The following is a 21801-nucleotide window of genomic DNA, read 5'->3' as shown; positions in this document are numbered from 1 at the left end:
TTGGAGTCACAAAATATCAAACCAACCAAGAAGAAGAAAACTGCATGACAAAAAACTTTAACACAACACAATATTTTAAAATCTGTTCAAAAAAAGAATAGAAAGATATCAGCTACAGATGCAAGACGAAGAGAAGCTCAGCAGTCTTTTTCAGTAACAGCAAAACCATCTCCACTGAAACCTCACAGCCTTTGTTGCGCTCTATCACAATGAAAGAAAACTAGTTATGGCAGGGAAGTGTCTCCTATTTAATAATGAGACAAGGTCAAACTTCCCACTGTTGCTCAGCTCACAGAGTAAATTAAAAAGAGAGATAATGTCTGAATAAAGTGTGACAGAACCTGACTATGTCAAAGGTTTTTTTTTTTGGTGGGCGTCTGGGAGCCTTCATGAGAGGATGATTTCTCAACTATGCTTTCTTTAATAAAAAAACATTTAATTGACCTCTTGGTGTCCACATTTGGCATCCACCACATCTGGACTAGTGATCTACATGAAACATATTTTTGCATATCCTGATTATTAGTTCACACTTTTCAAATGTTTATAAAGAACAAATTTAACTCTAACAAATTTTAATTAGAAATATTTTCTCCTAATGTTTTTTGCATTTGTCCTGGGAGTGTTCTGGTGTTGCAGGATTTCAGATAATGGTAGTCCTTCTGATTTACTAAATGTCAGAAAACCTTGTTAATTCATATACTTTATCAAACCAACTGCCAGTTTCAGAGCAGCAAGGGAACGTAACAAATTACCCCACACTGTCAGCAGTTATTTGAAAATGGCACAGTTTGTTTATGGACATTTGTCAGGCATCAGATTCACCATATAATAATGTATTGAGAATATACTGTATGTTTAATGCCTGATGAAGGTCCATGACTGAAATGATGCATTTTGGAAAAGCACTGCTGAGAGTGTGCAGGGATTCAACCCTTTCAAAAGTGTTCATGTGCACATGGTGTGTATTAGGCAACACCTAGTTTGACAACAACAAAGAAAATGTTTACAGTACAATGAAAATGATCACAACTATATTTAATAGCCCTATTTCTTCCTTACTAAAATTAGCAGGAAAAAGATGCTCTTCGGCGTGGGGGTAACCTAAAATGTGCTAATATACAGCAAGTGATATCATTTTATCACATATTCCTTTGGAAGAGGCAAAGCACATTTAATTTGATCACAATACGAGAACGTTCAGTATACTGTACAGCTTGTCATATTATTGGAGAATGAGAAAGAAGGTTGAATTCTCCCTGCTACTCTTTGGAGGCACTCCTGTTCAACACGTACGGTGAGATGCTGTGTTGGATCTACCTCTCAAAGACATCACAGGATTCACTGCCACGCTTGCCGTCTGTGTTGGCACACTCTGACAATTTGCGACACAAAGTGGGAACCACAAAAAAAACACTCCCTTTGTGGCACGGTGCATTAGTAGCTGGCATCGTTGCCTCGCAGCAAGGAGGACCTGTTTTGTTTTGTGTGTGGAGCCCACATGGATGTTTACATGGATTTATTCCAAAGCCCAGCAAACCAAGAGGATCCAGAGACTCTAAATTGTCCAATAGTATGAAAAAGAGCCATTTCATCTGTCTGTGATCCATGTAGCAAACTGACAACTTCTGCTATTCACGCTTTCTATCAGAAATGTACGCTGGTATATGCTCAAGCCTCAACTAAAAATGAGTATTTGTGTAAGGATAATAAATACAATAAATTCATAAATTCTAAATTATGCTGTGATTGTCCCTGGATGGGAGGTTTATTTATATGTTTCTTTTCTATTCTATTCTATTCCTTCTAAACATGAACCAGCATTACACAGTTAATTTAATATGACATGATTGTAGCATCAGTTTCATTTAGAGCCTAATGGTTTTAAAACGATGGGACTAGTAAGTGATAGTGTTTGGCCGTGTTGTTATGCAGGTCATAAAGGTAGCTGATTTAATTTAGCTGAAAAACAGACGACAGTATGTGTGGCTAAAAATCAGAGCCTGCACTGTACCGCTGGGTACCGCTGCACTGTATTTATGATTTTCCAAAAACCTGCCTGCCCATATCTCAGTTACACCTTTTTCTTTTCCTCACACCACTCCAGGTTGTGTCGGCTGTAATAACCTGCCAAATGAGCAAAGACTGTGTGGTACCCATGTGGGCAAAAGCAAAGAGCCTCGGCATTGACAAATCATTAGGAGGCCCAAATGAGACAAGCAAAGAGTGGGTGTAGAGACCAATCTTCTTAAAGCAGGCCAAGGTGAGGAGATGAAAATCAGCACCAACATCAAATGAGCCCTCCTCCTCCTCCTCCTGTCTCATCCTGGTCTAGTGGCAGTGCATTATTGGTAGTGGTAATGATCAATTATAAGGTTCTTACCTGGAAAGATGAACTGTTGTTTGTATTTGAAATAACTGGAAGCTACAGAAAGACAGAAGAGCAGAGCTGAAGTTTGGTCTTAAGTTCTTATGTGGCTATTACAAAGGTGTCACAAAGGTATTACTTAATATGATTTTATCTGGACTAACTATTTGAACTCTAGCGTTTTATACTTGGTTTGCACTCCCTTTATATTCGGGCTTTAAGTGAGTCACTGCATGCTGTAGTCTGTCATGCCATACATTACTATTTTCAGAACAAGCTGGGCTGCTCAGGATTGCCTTAAATTTGCATGTACATGTATTAATCATGTTATAGGACAGTTTTATGACAGTTTTTACAGTAGCAGTGTGAATCTCTCTGTTGGTTTTGTTCAGACTGAAATATCTCAGCAATTTTTGGATGGATGTCACTGGATTTTACAAATATTCATGTCACCCCACAATACACTCCTCAACTTTACATCCAACACCACCATCAGATTATCCAGGACTATATGCAATGCTTGACTGATCTTGGTGCAAATGGTGTTAGCATGCTGCTGCTAAACTAAGAGGGTCAACATGTAAACATTATACTTGCTTAACATCAGCAGGTTTTCAGACTTTTAATCTGGTTTGCCTGTATATCTACAGATTTGCCTTTCTAGAGCTGCTTTTCATACTGAAAACTATTATCTTTTATTTAATTATCTTTACAAGCTAGTTTTTTTTTTATTTCTAACCTTGTTTTAGAGTGTTTATCCAAGAGACACATCAGAGATACAAATATCCTTCTAAAATGTCAGTCAAGTCTAAGGGTTAATTGTGTCCCCTGTGAAAACCCAGTCAAATACTTAAATTTGAAGTGTATTTGGTTTTCTAATACCTGTCAAGTTGAACTGTTTCTGTTGCCGTGCTGACTGTGGGGAGGGATGCAGCGGTGATGGGGGTGTGGCACTGCTGGGCAGGGGAGGTGCTGGAGAGGACGGGGTGGAGGAGGTAGTGGATGATGGATTACTGCTAGAGTCTGGTTGGTAGGGAACTGGGATGTGATCCTGAGGAAAGACAAAAAAGAGAAAAGTTAGAAGCGCTTCCAAAATTCAGACACTGGTGATTTAGCATGTTTTAGACTGTTAATCCTAAATGTTTGCTCTCTAATTTACTGTTGCTCTCTTTCTGAATCATACCACCAAGTTTCTAGATTGATTTTCTACCTTTCAGGCAGCTCTTGGGTTCCATTAATTCTCAGTATAATATCAAAATTAATTAATTAAAATTGCATCATATTTGTGCATATTTCTCTGAATCAGCTCACTTTGAGTGTTCCACCTTAAACTGGTCTGAGATGAGTGAGAAAGTGAACCAGTTGTTCTTTGGGTTGTGTTTCCCATCTCCACTTCCTATTTGTTACTAAACTCATTATCTGACCTGCATCACAACCACCGTCTCCATCCAATTTCAGCTGTAATAACTGCTAAATATAATCATTTCATAATGGCATCTAATCAACCGGAGTGTGTTTGTACCAATTTATGCTGTATATAATCACTTTTTTCAATAGTTCTCTCCTGATTGCACCAACTCTACTGAAAACCACATTATTAATAACAGTCTGAAGTTAAATCCACAGTAAAAGTAAAATTTTTCTTCCATTCAGAAGCCAACACTAAACTAAATTTCAGATGTCAGCGCATCCATGAATGCACCGTCAGTTCAAGGTTTCAAAACTGTCCCAGCTCTTATCTGTAATGTGAAGATAATGTAACTGACAAAACACAGTAAACTTTTCAATTTGATGGATTATCGTCCTCAAGCAAGTTTCAAGTCTCTGCTAGCCCAGTGAAGTGAAAGGAAATCAATGGCTGTCTGGAAGGTGGGAAACCAGTCAACAGATTTTAGTTTATGCTTTGAAAAATGGTTTGAAATATTTCAAGTATATTCAGTTTGAGGTAAAAATCGGTATACGACCAACTACAGCTTCCCTCAGGCCATCATACATAAGTTTTGTGTTGTGATATAATCTGAAGGCATTACCAGTTTTCCCACTCCAAACAAATGTGGCTTCTAGGGTATATTGCCCAGTAAAAGTAACACAGGCACTGTTACAATCTGAACAGTCTACTGAAACTGTCAGGACACTGAATGGCACCAGTCCAGAGTGAAACCAGTGACAGATGACCTTTAATACCTAGAAAAACAGTTTTAATAATAAGGTCATTATATTTACCATCACTGGCAATCCCTGGTGGTCTTTCTCTACCTGTAGCATGCAGAAACCCTTTACAACCCAAAAGATCTGAGCGACTGTGATTAATAACTAATCACAATCAGACCTTTCAGTGATGAATGTGTAGAAAGATTTTGAATACAGCAGTTAGTTCACAAGCATTTATAATTTTTCATTATTAGAGCAGTCTACTTTCAGGTTAAAATGATCATCTTGTATCAGAGATATATGAATATAATCACAGCTTCTGTTGTGGCTGTTGTGTCAACTTCACAAATAAGGAAAGACACAAAGGTAAAGATATCAGAAGATATTCAAAGGCTCCCACACAACCTCTTTATGCTGACATGCCCAGGTGGTAAATTGTTTTATATTAAATTTTGGATCAAGGATATAAGTTTTAGGAAGCGCATTTAGGCGTGCATGCATATGCAGGCCTTTCTGTAGACACTAATTACTCCCTGGAGCTCCTTCCAACTTAGTTGGAGTTGTGAGTTATATAAAAACATACTTCACTGAACTGAATTACATTTTAAGCATTATGAAGCACTCAGGAAGCTGGTCCCTGTATTGCTTAAGTTCATTACATAGTTTTAGTACTTCCAGGGAATCTAGTGTCATATTTGTAATTGTCCAAACCATCCTGTGGCCCCTCAAAAGGTCTACACCATTGTGTTCAAACCTTCAGTATTAAAGTTCAATCCTGTTTTTTTGTTTCCCTTTCAGGCATAATGTGCATTAATCCTCTCTTCATTTATCTGTTCATATAAATTCAGTGGGGAAATATCTAATTCCACAACAAAACATTAGAAACATTATATTTTGATGTTTTTATGATACTTTCAGACAAAATAGTAGAAAAGTGCTGAGGGCCAAAGAGCTTAAAACAAAAAAAAAATTACCCACATTTCGTAAAACCTCCAATTCAGCAAATCCACAGGTGCAACATGATTTGATAATACACAAAATGACTGAAGTATAAAAATCACACATATTTTCTTTCTTAACACACAGAGTTGGCTCACAGGGTTTCCATCACAGCGTTACCAAGGTGGTGAATCTTGTGATAAACTTTTTCCTCTGGAACGGAGCAGAAATTGTTAGATGTGCTGGCTGCAAAATATTCTGTGTATGAAAACAAATCCATCTGTGTAAACATCAATACTGCTGAAGATATTTTTGTACGGTTTCATGATCCCTTAGGAACGTCTGGATGACTCATAACCATTTTCCAGCCCCCAAAAATGGAAGAAATATGATAACTAGGACAAGTTACACACAAATTGTAATAGAGGGTTTATTTTTTACACCTACCTTATTGATTTTGTTGGTTTTGGGGAGCGTCTGACTGATGTGCAGGTCTGTGTACCTGAGTGGGTTGTTGATGTCACATGGCACTGATTCTGTCCGTACCAGACGAGCTACTATATATAAAAAAAAAAAAAAAAAAAATGCAAAAAATAAATTAAAGAAACCAAAATTGAACAAAACTCCTCTAGTAGCTTTAGGAAAATTAGAACCAAGTCTTTATCGCGCTGTGCTTCTAATGTGAAAAATGAACAAACTGCCCTTTCTTGAACACCCTCCATTTGTTATCACATGCAGGCACTTTGTTATATAAAAAAAACTTTCCTTAAGCAAGCAATGTCATTAAAAACTGTCACTTTCTCTTGCTAAAGCAGGGTAGAAGAAGTCTAATTAGTGTTTGTTACCTTGAGTCGTTCCTTGGTGATCTTATTTGGAGGAGAAAGAGGGAGAAAAGCAGAGAAAGGACAAAAGAATCTCAATTCTGATAGCAGATAATGGGAATTTTTTCTGTGCTGTCTGTCGGTACAAACAGTGCATGACGCAGTCACATCTGTCAAACCTAAGTGGCTTAATTAATCAGCAGATAGCCTTCTATCTGCTTAAACCAGCAGAGGCTCTTTCATGTTTTTAATGGGGGCTCAACTGGAAAAAAAAAAAAAAAAACTTAATAGCTCTAAGGATTCAGACACATTCAAATATATGAATCATAATCAGGGCAGAATACAGCTGGGTGGGTTTAAAATCAACTTCTGCTCCTTATCCACTGTTTAAATATCCACACAGCCCATGTTTAAGCGATTGTGGAGACTGTTCTCCCCCCTAACAATGACACCATAGGTCATCTATACAAACAGCCTATTGTCACCTATATTGTAGTTACACTTTATTGTTAAAATCTGTATAGTGAGGAGATGAATGAATGGCTCAACAAAACAAGTGCATCAACATGGAAGACTCTTCATCAGTTCCTGAACATTTATCTCTTTGTTGCAGTTATGGCCTTCAATTTAGGAGAGTTATAGAAATAACCACTGTTGGCCAAGTTGTAATAATTTACTCATAATCTTCATTAAAATAATAATTACATTACTTGGCAGTAAAATTAGCACCTAAACATGTTTGCCAAATTGTGAAAGCACTAATGTTGGTAACTGAAGTTTCTGAAGATGATTCCTCTTTCAAGGGTTTCTGGTGAGTTCTGAAATCAGTCAGAGGCTGAGCTACTACACACACTTCATCGCCACACACACTGGGAAATAGGAAAGACATGCGCAAACAAACTAGTGGTCAACCTTATGACAAAAGGTTATGACAAGAGTCTTTAAACTGAACACACTGATTTCTAAACTATTCAATATGACATCAATATTAAATAGATATATAACAATCTGATCCCCAAAATGCTAAATAACCAAGAGCACACTGATGAAAATATATATGTACAAGTATCTGACTTTAAAGAGAAAGAAAATGTTACATTAAAAAAATACCTTTGAGTGATTCTCGTCCGCCTCGCTGTATTATCAGTAAATGGCAAGGTGGGGCTTCTTTGGTGCATTTGTTGTGGCACTTCAGCCTACAAGCACACAAAAGAACAGGGAATAAAATTAATATTTGTCTGGCTGTAATTATTATTTTGTTTATATACACAGCAATGAAACCTGCAGGTATGCAAAGTGAGATCATTGACATCTAGAAATACATACAAGAGATGATAATTATAAATTTATTCAAGTGAGTTAAAAACAAAAAAGTTAATAAATGTGCGTTACCTCAAAAACAATCAAAAAGAAATGCACAAAAAAATAAGCTATTATAAGCTATAGCATTAATAATTATGTGTTATCAGACACAAAAACGTATACTTGATACCTACTTGCAGTTTTTACATTTCAGTCCAAACAACATTCCCTTCCCACATACTATGCATGTCTGAGACATCCAATACTTTGTGGAAAACCTGCAGGCAAAAAAAGAGCAAGTAAAATAAGGACATTTATAAAAGTCAGGCCATCATTTTCACCTGTTGCATGTCTACATGTTAGAGCTGTGGATTACTGTGTTTCTGACCTTTAGCTGTTCCTAGCATTTTGTCTTTCTAATGGACACCTTTTGCAAAAGCGGCCTTACATCTCTTGCGAAACCTTTTCATGAGTGTAATAGAAGCCTGAAGAAGCTGCTATTGTAAAACTGTTTATCTTTCCAATCTCACCTGCTGATTTAATTTGGGCCCATTTTATTGTTATTTTTCAGTAACACTGTGTGAATGAACATTCTAGCGCAATTGTTTTGCAGTGCAAGACAGAGGCCATGGGGCTTTATATCAACACAACAATCAAAGCGAGTGATGGAAATAGTAGGTCTGCGTCGCTCTTAAGGCCAACATAGTCACTTTTGAGACAAACAAATCCACAATGTGCTCCGCAGCAATAACAAATTCTCTGCACATACTGACTGAGTGGTTTAAGCACGTATGTGACTGTTGGCTGTATTCACTGATGTGACGGCTTCGTGCCAGCAGTGCGGCTGGCTGGCTAATGGCAGGTGACTAATGTAGTTTGACAGAATCCAAATCTATTTATTAGGCCCCTCCTTTGCCTCAACTGAGGCACAGGTCCATCCAACCTCTGACAGATTTTCAGTGGACTCTCATGTCATATATGAATGTTGAAATGACACAAAAGGGCAGATTCTGCATATAGAAATGTTCTTACCGCACAGAGGAGGCCCTAAAGCCAAACTGGTGCATTGTGTTCCAGCTACACAAATGCACTTAAGAGGATAACGATGAGATCAAGGGTAAATGTCGCAAAATGACACATCATAGGGACTGTTGAATAGAATAATGAAATTTCTCTTCAAACCAGCCTTTAATCAACTAATAACAGTTCTATAAATGACATTTGTGCTCAGTTTGGTTTTATATGATGAGGCTTACAGCTTCTGTTTTCATTTACTGACTTTCAGCAGGCAAAACACCCACGTTCTATAGGCTGCTAAGATCCCACAACTAATACGGTAGGATTTCATTTTCAGGTCAGTAGCATTTTGAGACCAAGACTGGAATTGTACCTCAGATGTATAGGAGTATGCACATGTATGCAAACACATCCAGACACTTTCTTTCTGGCATACCTGTGTTTTATTGAGTTTCCCAGATCTCTTCGGGGAATCTGTGGGGACCAGCGAGGCACTGAAAGAGTGTCTGCAGAAATGGACATAGGAGAAAGGGCAGGTCATTATGTGTCTCATATTTCAATAAAATGGTAATACCGACAGGATGTCTTTCAGAATTGACTAAATGTCTTGCATTAAATGTTCATTTAGCATATATGGCATTTTGAAGAATGAACTGATTTGGTAGCAACAAATTGACATTTAGGTGTCAGACTTAATCAGCTGTTTGCATATCCTGACTGACGTAAGTCATGACTCACTGTCAGCTCATCACTGTAAACGAGATGTCCTAATTGACTAAGATAGATGGGTAGGTAAATAGTAATGTAGGTAGATGGTTACGTTTACTAAGCATAAGCATAAGCATGCTTTAAATCTTAAAAAAGACATTTCCAGTCTCATGCTTCAAGACAAGATGTGAACTTGTTCTGTATTATACCAAGAGTACCTTTCCTAATAGCTATGAATGCTTAACAATTACCATAACAAAGTTTAGGGAAGTGCCTTATAAAGACAGCCAACCCTCTAAAAGCATTTTCATCAGTCAGCAAAACACACTATGTGAGGTAACATACAATTGGAGTCAGCTCTTTTTAGTACATTCTGTTTGAATTGTTTGCATGTTTAGCACTTATGATAAAGCTACTTTTGTGCTACCTGTATTTCATTTTGAGGAGTTCCTGCTTCAAAAGGTTTTCATAACAAAACCTTTCTCTTGGTCCATTAGTGACTGAGCAGACCATTTACATTTATGCACCACCTTTTAATACCAGGTAAGAATGGCAGCCTACACATCGCTGTGGTGGATGTGGTGGATATGCATGGGGATGATAGTGCACTCTTATAATGTGCTAGCTGCCAATAATTTAATAAAAGAGCTATGCTAAAAAATACTGACAAAGTAAGGAATGAGCTACAGTGGTTTGATGCACTCACTGATTTATAGCTTTAGACTTCCAGATGCTTTTCCATTCAAACTTGCAGTCTTCTGTCAAAGCTGACAGTAACACCAGTGACTAATACAAGGCAGTTTATTATCGTCACTCAGCTCCCTTTGGACCTTTATAAAGCTTTATTTCACACATTTTAGTTTACAACAATAGTATTTCCTAAGTAAAATTAGTGAAGTTCTAACAGCAAGGGGTCGGTATGTCTATTAAAGAATAGATCAGTGCTTTAAAAAAATATAGTATGAATAAACTCTCTCTCATGTACTATCTCTCATCCTTTGCATCTTCTTGTCACTCCTAGTTTTGATTGGAAGGCATGTACGTAAAAAACAGCTCAGCAAACGTATGTGCAACTTTGAATTAACAAAATATACTAAAGACAAAAAGATTTACATGTGAGAGTGCTGAAGAGTCTCAAGAGTCGAATATGTAATAATTGAGTCATTTTCAAATGACAGTTATGCAAAGTTATTCATGAGTATTTTGATACTTTTAAGCTGGAAATGAATGCCAGGACGATGAGAGCAGAGAGGACTTCAGATTTTGTGTGGGGGATGGGGTGGCGGAGATGAAAAATAAATGAGGGAATTATGAGGATAAAGAATAAGCACAAAAACAATTCTGATAAGTTCTTTCCTCAATGCATCAAATTCCTAATGCCTTGAAAACGGATCTCTGGGCTGAAATGTGCACTGAAATATATCTTCATATGAGGATCACTTCAATTAGGCTGAGAAGAGAAAGAGATCTGAGCTGGTTTATGCCTGAAATCCTGCAATATTATGCAAAAGAACAAATTGTCTATGGATTTGATGGTGTCTTTTTCCTTTTAAATATCCACATGCTTTGTATGGTATCATCATTGTATTTTGCTTGAAAAGTTGTAGACTGTAGCATTCTAATGAAAATGGCAGAAATAGTTTTGCAGATTTTAACCTACTTGGGTAGAGCCAAAGTATCAAAGGCTAAGTGGTAAATCTAAAATCTAGCAAAGAAGCTCTAATCATGATCAAAACATGGTAATGTTAGTGGTGGTTTCTCATTTAATGAGTTTATGGTCATGACGGGGCAGCATTACTGTGTGGTGGTTAGCACTGTCACCTCACAGCAACAAGGTTCCAGGTTTGAATCCTCTTTTCACTACTCCGCCTTCCTGCCTACAGTCCAAACACATGCAGACTGGGATTGACTGGCGTGAATCTGAGGGTTTATTTCTTTGTTTGGATTGCCTACAGTAAATAACTACTGATGATATGTAGATATGTAGATTAAAGAGCAGCTACATCCAAATAAAATATTTCTTAGCAGCTTCAATCTGGCATTTTATTTTTCACAGAACCACAGCTCTGAACCACGGTTCAACATCTTTGGTTCCGAGGCAATTTAGCTTGGATAGGTAATGTAGTTTTTATTGAGGCACTGACATGAACAAGAGATCCTAAACAGAACAGTGAAAAACCAAGTCAAAACTGACATGAATGAATAAACCTGGAGCAGCTGCAGCATGATGGGAAAACAGCAAAAATAATCAAGAAAGAACATACTGTAAAGTCTTAGAAAGTAATTCAAAATAAAATTATATGTTTTAAAGACTAATCTACACAAATAATGTTACCAACAACAAAATATTCTTTTCTAACCAATTTAACAGCTGTTTTTTATATTGTCAGGTTTTCCTGCTCCCAGTTATAACAAACCATGTGATTAGATTTTAGAAAGATACTAAGTTTGTTTGGATCCATTCAGATCAAACAAACAGTATTAAACATACTGACACACAAATCTGAGACCTAAGTTAAAGAAGACACTACCCTAACAAATTAAGCATATTTTTTTACTTAGGACTGAGTGAAAACCTCTATTGCTAACTACTATATACTATGACCAATGTTGTCACTGACTTAAACCAATGTTCCTTCTTTTACAAAGCTCCAACCCAGTGAAACTGCTTCTAGCAGGTGTGATGCAATTCTACATCACAGTTTTATTGGCCTCTTGCTGCTGACAACATTGCTCCATTGATTATGATCTGTTTTGTTTTCTTGTGCAAATGAATTCCACTTTGTTCATTAAAAAACTTTCCTTCAGGACACAAAGCCTAGATGACACAAGCTTCTGACTATATGTACTTTTATGATTTGCACTTATTTTATGTCTGCCTCTTTTTAAAGACTCATACAGGACCAAAGATGACTGATGCAGATACTGTCACTTCAGTATCTGCAGATAAGAAAGATAAATCTTTGCGATGGGCTCATTCAATCTTATTAATTGATTACCAGGCACACAGTGACCGTCAGTCATTGACAATACTAATCTCATGGGTCCAGTACTGTATAGCATTTCCTGGTTCCTGAAACACCCTTCCTCTCCTCCTCCTCCTCCTCCTCCTCCTCCAGTCCCTCAGGAGGCTTAGTGTCTTCTCCCTGCACTCCGATGCATCGCTCAATTACACTCAATCAACTTGATAACTCAATAGAGAGGGGGAACTGACATCATCTTCTTCTCATTTGCCTTGGTGCCGACTGGCAGATGATTGGACTTGTCAGTGGCGTGGTCAGGCCTGTTTATCATTGTGTGTGTGCACTGTCTGTCATCAGTGACAATGATTCTTTTGTCTGTCTTCCACAACAATCTTTGATGATCCTACCGTTGCTCAAAGATGTCAGCATGTACTCAAGAGCACATACTCACACACACGCATCCTCACACACACGTGCCAGCCATAGGGAAAAAAGCATAAGCCACCTTAAAATGTGTTTTTGTGTCAAGAACTGCCTATGGAGGTTAAGTGAGAGGTCAGGTTAGATCTCATTTACAAGCCAGATAATGACAAAAATAACTTTCAGTGAAAAAACAGAAAGTAAAGTTGTTAAAACCTCAAAACCAACCTCTCCAGTGGTACCACCACAGCCCTTTGACCTCTCAGGACAGAGAACAAAAGTGGAGTGTAAATAAAGGCCAAAAAGAGCACATGTACTCTATGTACACAAACTTGTAAAAGTACTACAATACATCTTGTATGCAGTCATATTAACAAGGCAAAACCATGGAAACTTCAGGACATGAAAAATCAATACACTGAGACAAACTAGGGCAGGTAGATTCTACGTGCACATATGAACGTGCGCATGTGTTTGTATATGTGTGTGTGACAGATGAGCTTGCAGCAGCTGAGAAACCCCAAGGCGCCAGACAACAGTGTCCTCCTCCATCTTCTATGACTGGCCTCAGCCTAATTAAGCCGAGGCCTCCCTCCTCCACTGGCCGGTCACATAACACACACCAGGCCATGGGGTTGAGCGTCTATTTGTGTGGGTTAAGAAGAGAAGAGTAACTACACCAAAAGATGATGGAAAATGTCTTTCTGTCTGTGTAGAGGTTAAACAAAGGGGGGTGGGTGGGTGTATCTGTGAAGAGCCAAAGTGACTACTTGAGTCAGGAGCCTAGTTAGAGCTTAATATAGCTTATTTGATGTTAGACTGAGATGCCTCTCCAAGTGACTGACTGAACACTAATTCCCCATGGAGCAGACATTTTTCGTACAGGTGAAAGAGAAAACAGTGGAGCATGTGACAAACCAAAAACACAAGATACAGTAACAGACAAGAAAAACAGGAAAACACACAAATTCGAATTATTCTCATTGCTGGTGCTGTCACCAAGTCATTTCTCATCATTATTGAAATCATAAAGGTCCTAGAGCCCAATGGGCAGAGTGCAGCGATAAAACAGCATAACTGACACAGTATCATCAGGAAATAATAAATAGCTTGGGATGGGAATACTAAACAAATTCAGCACAAAACAACAGAGGATCACATAGCTTGAATGAGAAGTTGAAGCCTGTTTAACAAAAAAAGTCTGACAGTGGTATGTATACAGTGGGCTGTGCAGAGCAGCAGAAGAAGTGAACGGGACTGTAAAAAACACGTGGGCGTTTGCTGCACAACATGTTGCATTATAGCACGAGTGTTACATGAGCGATGCACACCACAGCCTCATTGTTCCTCATCCGTGCGTTTTAATGAGACTTTCCGCAAGTTGAAAGCAGACAACTGAACCAAGCATCGCTTGGAGTGGCAGCAAGAAACAAACTAAGAGAGGGGTAGAAATAGACTGAAGGGTTTTATCCTATCCCTGCATAAGGAAAATAACTCCTCAGATGAACAAGAAACAAAGCCAGGTTTCACAGTTGCCATGGAAACAGCCACACGCCGATCAGCCCTTTTGCGGAGTATTGTGCTGTCATCTTTGACAAGCAAGAACACACACACACACACACACACACGTTTATAAGTAACTCACAAACCCCAAATCCCTGTTATAAACTGAAAATTGCAATCATAGCGCTGGAAAAATAGCAATTACCTTGGATGAAGCAAGTATCTTCACATGGCCTTACAGATAGTGAGTGTTTTAAGAGTGGTGGTTTAAGTGTGCCAGTGAGACAGAGTGAGGAGGGACAGGAGAACAGATGATGCCTGGAGGCCTAATGGCTCGGTAGAGATTTCCTCAGTTGGAGAACTCAAATGGCTTGGAGCACGCAGACGAGTAAACCGACCGACAGACAATCTGACACTACAGAGGGCTTCCAGGTGACGTAATGAACCCTCTGGCTGCTATATCAGAGGTCCAGAGCTCTTGAGCGACACTGATGATGAACAGCTAATTGCTTTAGTAAATATACAAATTTGCTGCCTCTTTGGAAGTGAATACTCCTGGGCTGTGTCTCATGCTTTTATATCTTCGACAAGCTGTTCTGTCCCACAACAAATTAAAAAAAAAACGTTTAGATAAAGGTCCTAAAGTGGACTAGAAGGATGCTTTAGTGATGCTGACAGATGGGAAACTCAAACATGCATGTAGGATTTAATGCATCATGACCAAACAGAATGAACATTTCTACACTAACTTGTTGACAACAGCTTTAGCATCTAGTTGAATGTTATTAAAATTTGTTGGTTTGTTCCACTACCCTGCTGGATAGTTGACTATTAAAACAGTTTGTTCTGATTAGCTGTGGTGTTAAAGTTATAGCTTAAAAGTTCAACAGAGACTAAAGGCTGATTTAATGTTTCTGAGTGCAGAGTTTTCAAAGTACACTGTGAGATCAGGAGCCTGTTTGCATAAACACAGCGTAGATATAGTCACAGTGACTCTTCCGACATACTGTCCTACTTCTTATAGGAACCAACGATTGGACCAAGAATAGCGATAGCAGGAATAATAAATAAAATTCAATCCAATCTTATTAAAAAAGACGAAGAAGAGTATGTAGAGAACATACAAACAAAATACAGAAAAGACTATCGCATTTTTGAAGCAAATATATCCTTTCCTTTTAGTATTTTTTGGTTTAAACTATATTGAAGAAAAGTTCACTTTGATGCACTTACTGGTTACACAACAAAATGTTATGTTAATGTTATATTTGGTGTACACTAGAAAGCTTTTTAGAGTTTTTAGAGCAGCCAATACAAAAAGAAAAGATTTCTTGTCTATTGTGCCTACGGGCCAAAAATACAAAAGAAAAATAAATTTGTTTCTCAAACACGAGTCAACATAAATCTCCTCATACCTATGTGAAACAATGGCGAAATGATAACCTTTCACATGAAACTTTATGTGTTTACTGAAATACTAAATGAACCCAACCCAAGTATTTATCTCAGGTAGCTCTTCTTCCTCACCCTGTTTTAAATTTAGCTCTTATTTGCAGAAATGATTTATTTGCCAATTCTCAAAGGGACCTCAATTGTGGTGCCACATGCGGTTGCTAGGATATCTGTGACGCAACTGCAAAGCTTCTATGCGAGGTTAGGGAGAGTGGGTGACATCATTGGAACACGTGTAGAAATTAACAGAGAGTTGTGCACAAAGCGCATGAAGAACATTTAAGCCATTTATATCCACAAGCACACACTCACAGACTCCCACACTCTATCTCCCTCCCTCTCTATCTCACACACACATCAGCTTTGCTGCAGGTGTGTGTTTCAGTGCTGGTACTGGACCTGCAACTGTACACAAGGCATCATCACAGGCTGGGGCGGCTCCTCGTTCCAGCTCTGGGAGCTCAAACAGCCTGAGGCACTAGAGGTGAGCTGTCCATAACAAATGTCCCTCTATGGACACCATAACTTTTTACACCAAACAGACAATGACTTATAAGACTGGGAGAAAAAACAAAAACAATGATAACTAAATATTTATTACTTAAGTTTCCTAAAACTATGAGGATGGTCCTTGCTTGCTTCCAATTTCAGTGTTCTCACATTAGAATCCCTCTGAGCATTAAACTCAGAGTAAATGCAGGCTAAAGATAAAGAAGCAAACCTTAAAGGACCTGCAGACACTCAGAGGTGTTTCTTGGCTGATCAGAGCCATGCTGGTGACTATGTGAGGTCACAGGACTTCATGTACTAATAGACCTTTTTCAGAGCAGACATTTTGGCATGCCATAAAAGCACAGCTGTAATAGACCTCTTCACAGCAGACATTTTGACATGTCATAGCAGAAAAAGGACATGTGTAATTGATAACATTCACAATGGCTGCATTCCATTTATATGAGCCATTTTCACTGTCGTGATATTGTGCATGCTGGCTGATGGACATTGTTGAATGGGACACTTAAAGAAACTTTTATTAATGTTAACATTTCCTTCTATGACAACTCAAAATGCCTGCTGTGAAAATGTCTATTAAAGACATAAATGATGAAGAGTTCTAGGGTCCTGGTATTGTGAATGCAGGCTCACTTACATGACTTCCTGTGACACATACTGAAACTGATCCACTGCTAACAAAACTGATTTTACCTGTGCCTTTCCTCCTACAATAACATACAATGGCTGCTCTGAAACAGGAGAGTCAGCTGCTGTTTTTGAAATGCACTCTATTTTACACACTATATAGTGCCAACAAAAATTCACATAATTGAATTAAAAAAAAAGTACATAGCATGTACTGTACACTGCATCTGTCACTGATGATGTCAGCTGGATACTGACTCATCCTGAGCAGACATCGTTAGGTCAGCTTTGCCTTGTGTTGTGCGTTCTCTGTGTGTGGCGATTCAGATGACTACAGAGTCTTGTAGCTGTTGTCTGGAGCGTCCTGACGTATGAGATGGCAGTGATACTATAATCCCAAACATAGAAGCAGGACGGATGTTTAGCCTGGTCGACCGGGTGGACACACACACCTACCACAAATAAACTCGCATGCTATTCCTAAAAATAAGAACCAGTGACCCTCAGGGCAACTGAGGAGCTCCACAGAAAAACAAAAATACATTTCATTTTCAGCTATTTAGAAGTTAGCACAATGAACATCATATCTTCTAATGTTACATTACTAACATACTAATTTTGTTAAGCACATACCACATATTTTCATCTTTCTCTCTCATTTTAAAAATGCTGTATTAATGCATTAGTTTCAATGATGCAAAGGAAACATGTAAAAATAAATATATGTGCCTGTAAAAGTGGACTGTGGGTGGATAGATTATAGGCAAAAAAAAAAAAAAAAAAACTTCAAAAAGTGCAGCAAAGTTAAAGAGGAAAGACACATGGATTTGCCCTGAGGTAACAACACAGTCTCACAGACACAAGCAGATTTGTTATTGTGCAGGGCTACATCCAAAATGCAGATAAGACAATATGCACACAATATTACATGTCACCTGGAATCAAAACCAGCACAAAGTTTCTGTAGCAGTCTAAACCTAACCTGTTCATACTGCAGCACAAGTGTTCCCACTGACTCCTCCCATAAGGCCTGAAGGAGCAAGTGAAGATGTACGACTGCTCAGAAATTCAGAGATGTCCACAGCAGACGGCTTATCTTGGACTTTAGGTATACAGGCAGGTTTCCAAACCAAGCTGTGATACCCACCGTGTCTAATAAAGCTTTCTAGTACAGCAGGATAAAAAAAGCAACATGTACTTTTTCAAACTCCAAAAAACTCTCCATCTACGTAAGAAGTACTATCTCGGCTCCAGCCTGAGGCAGATGCTGTTAACTCGGACGCTCCAGCTCAGTGGGTTGTCAGTATGCCCTCCCACACACACAGGCAAAGACATGGGACATGGCTTGATTGTGAATGACTGTGGGCTTGTGATCATTATTTACAGCTTTGTGACCAAATATCATGTCTTTATTCAACATTTAGATTTAGATACTTAAGTGTCTATCTATATCTCTGTGATAAAGGGTAATAAACTGCTCTGATTAGCCTGCAGTTCCACAAAAAAAACAGAAATTCCTGTTTTCAGCACTACCAATTAGTTGTTAAGTGAAATGCTTTTTTTATCAAATGTCCAAATATAAACATTTCCAACATTGTTACCTTAAAAAGTAGTAGATTCCAATGCCTACATATGCAGTATAAAGTAGTTGCTTTAAATAAAATCCAGATAAATTTTGTATGAACAGTGTTTTAAATCCTCCACTTAGTCTCTATATTTCTTACACCTTTTAAGCAGCACTGCATCCATATTTTTGCATTCAATTGCATTTTCATATTTCAAATGCATAAAATATTTAAGAAAGTGAAAATTAACCTGGGATATATGGAGAAATTTCTGCACATTCACGCAAAACCGACAATTTGATTTTATAAGTTGTCATTAATAAGATTACAACATTTACAAAAATAAATAATTTACAAACTTTTTAAATACCAGTTATAAGCTATTAATTGGAACATGTTTTGTGTTGTGAGATTGTGAAAAACACACTCTGGCTTTTGGATCATTAATAAGGAACTGAAAGCGTACTGAGTATCCCAGTTTATAATAAACTGTAGAGGGGGCCGCTGTAAATGTTAACAAGTTATTTATGATAAGGCACAGGTTTGTCACTTTATTAGCTCAACAGAAAAAGCTAGATACTCATTGGTTGTTACTAATAATAAAGCAGAGGATAACAATCCTTTAAATCATAAATTGCCAATATGACTTTGGTTTATTTTAGCAGCATTATTTTAGAAGCTCAGAGGTCAAATTGTCTTTTTGAGCAGTCCTTCCCTCAAACTGGGTTATGTTAACCCTCTGGGGTCGACGCACGCGCCGGCGCGTTTTGACGCATCTTTTTTTTGGCTATCAATGCTCTATAAAGTATTACTAACTGATTTATTAACTGTTGATAAACTATTATTTACTACTAAAAGGCTACTGTATTCGTGCTGCTTCTCCGGCATGTGTTCAACTGTTCTAGTGAAGTTACATTTGCAGGGATGCTTTTTCATCTCAAGAGCTGTATTTTTTTCAATCAAGCACATCCTTATTTCTCTGTCCCCTCATGCATATGGTGTGTGATTATTCCATGTCATGCCTCTGCCAACAAATATGCACTGCTGTGCCCTACATAGTAGTTAGTCAAGGTCTACAACTATTCACAACACTAAATGACAACCATTCATCACTCCTTTTTTTGACACAACCTCAATTACTTTCTACATCTCTGCCTTTCCCCATCTCCTCCTGAGCCTAATGGCTTCCGCAGCGTGTCCATAATGCATCAGGCAATAAGTCTGACAATGTGTAGCGACACACCGCCTCCCACCATTATGATACGGCCTGATTGTGCAGTTGCTGCATTTCCCAACAGAGCTGTCCTTATGTGTATTTTTAACAAAAACAACTATGAGGGTTAGAGTAATGATGGACATGTTAGAACTCATTTTATTAATGTGGAGAAGTTAAGTGCCCAGACATCAATGCAAACTGATGCTACAAAGTGGAAGCCATGTGAGACAACTGTTGCAAAGCTGAAATTAGGACAAGGGTAAGAAAAATAAGGTGCAATCCACAGAGCCCAGCTGTTTTGTCTTCATTCATTTAATAGACTGTGTTGGGGTTAGAAATCAAAATGATTTCTCGACCTGAGGTCACATTTCAACCCCAGAGTATACTTTGATGAGCTAAAGAGCTAAATAAAAATATGTCAGAAGGATATGAAAAATAAAGACAAAACATCTCATTTCATAAGTGCTTCAGTGTGAACTGAAAAAGGAGAAGAAGAGTTCACTTACTTGCAGAGGGTGTTTCGGCATGGACAGGAGGCGTGGAGGGGATGAAGGAGGGGAAGAAGAAGGACCGAAGAGATCGTTCATTGAGGAGGGGCGAGCGCTGCGTGGGCAGATTCTCACAGCTGCCCACACTGCTGTGGATCTTAAGGTTCAAGGGCTTTGTCTTCTTCTTGGCTCTAATTAAAACAAGATAAGAAAACATCATGATCAACAGATTATGGGTATACCCTCATCACACTACTGAAAGCTATTTAAAAAGTGATTTAATTTCTAGTGAGATTAAATATGTGCATCAATATAGTCTGAATGAATGTGCTTTGGTCATTCAGAGAGAATATATACCCGGGGCGTACTACATGTTACCACCTTGAAGCTGTATGTCTCAGCTATACTAATTTATGATTAAATACAACATACAGCTTCAGTTACAGTACAGTCTTTTTCTTACACATACTATATTCATCACAGCTCAATCCAGCAAGTTCACACTAGATCTTAGAGGAGTGGACAAGAAAGAGAAAGCAAGAAATGTGTACCAAGAAAAGTCGACAAAACAATGCTGTTAAAAATATCTCGTGAAATGCACTGAAGAACAGAAATTGATGATGAAAGTTTAATTTTATTTCCTGGTTTTATTCCTGAATGTTTTTTCTAAAAAGTGGCATTTCCACTCAGAGTTAATCGTGACTTTGTCTGTAATTTCTTATTAATGCTAATGCACAACATTACTGGCTATTTTCTTAACTAGCTATTGAATCCTATACACTATCATCACAACCTGGCAAGAAACTAACAGTACAGATCGTCCCATTATTACACTGGATGGAATAACAGCTGCAGTAGCAGTAGTAAACAGGAACTGAACGTACAGTAGTCTGTTAGTTGTTATGACTGTCATCCATTTCACAGTGTCCTTTCTCAACTTTACTTTATTCAAAGAACTGATATAAAGTCATATTCAGTACTTACGTCTTATAAAGTCTAATCATGCTGTATGTCTAAATACATGCAGAAAAACTGTGACGTATTCATCCAAATAAACCTGGCAACTAATCCAGCCATAGGATATGAATTATACCCAACCATAAGACCTACAGCGTGAATATGAAATTCCAGGTTGAAGCTTGAGGTTTATTTTATGACAGGAGTGAGAGGAGCGAGGCTTGGCTCATTGGACTGAGCTGAGAGGCAGTGTCACCGCACGACGCCCAGCAGCTGTCTCTGTGGTTATATTCCTGCTTTTTGCCAAAGGTTGTAAACTACTTAAAAAGACCTTTTCAAATTTCATGCCAAATAACAAGTCACCAATAATTTTCCATAATCACTGGCTTCTGTTTATCATGCTCTCCTTACTTTTTTGAGACTTGTCATTTCAAAATTGCATTTTGGGTAATTAGTGTTTTATTTGCAAGATGTCATTTGTTCTAGTAAAACTTTTGTGTATTTAAGTAAGAAATCACTTGTAAGTACACTGGTCCTCATGTAGTAATGAGAAAAATATGGGATTTGGTTGAAAAATATTACAAGTGATGTACAGAACAGTGTATTCCAACCTTATTTATTTATTATCTTTTTGACTCAAACAGATGCCAAAGTAAATCCAACGATAAGCTCATTATCCAGCGATTTTAGGGCTTAAATTGGGTTTTCTGCTATCACCTTCACTGGCCACCTTTAACTAGGGTGTACTGTTGTGTCAAACCAACTGCTGGTTAACTTAACTAATGATCGAT

At 38.1% G+C, this 21801-nt stretch overlaps 1 protein-coding gene across 3 annotated transcripts in view; it reads right to left on the bottom strand.

Moving 5' to 3' along the window:
• ksr2 (kinase suppressor of ras 2) overlaps nt 1–21801 on the bottom strand; it is a 71833-nt gene that overhangs the window by 15454 nt on the left and 34578 nt on the right. For 2 of the 3 annotated variants that reach the window (XM_026321920.1, XM_026321922.1), the window contains 8 exons: nt 20072–20244; nt 9035–9104; nt 7776–7859; nt 7390–7475; nt 6304–6324; nt 5906–6015; nt 3251–3419; nt 2384–2425 (listed from right to left, as the gene is read on the bottom strand). In XM_026321920.1, coding sequence (XP_026177705.1) covers nt 2384–2425; nt 3251–3419; nt 5906–6015; nt 6304–6324; nt 7390–7475; nt 7776–7859; nt 9035–9104; nt 20072–20244 — 755 coding nt within the window. The remainder of the gene's footprint in view (nt 1–2383; nt 2426–3250; nt 3420–5905; nt 6016–6303; nt 6325–7389; nt 7476–7775; nt 7860–9034; nt 9105–20071; nt 20245–21801) is intronic. The other variant, XM_026321921.1, reaches the window with a different exon arrangement.

Source organism: Mastacembelus armatus, chromosome 9 (genome assembly GCF_900324485.2).
Source record: "Mastacembelus armatus chromosome 9, fMasArm1.2, whole genome shotgun sequence".
NCBI classification, from domain to species: Eukaryota; Metazoa; Chordata; class Actinopteri; order Synbranchiformes; family Mastacembelidae; genus Mastacembelus; species Mastacembelus armatus.
Note: the sequence above shows the minus strand (reverse complement) of the source record. Positions and strands in the feature narration are given on the sequence as shown.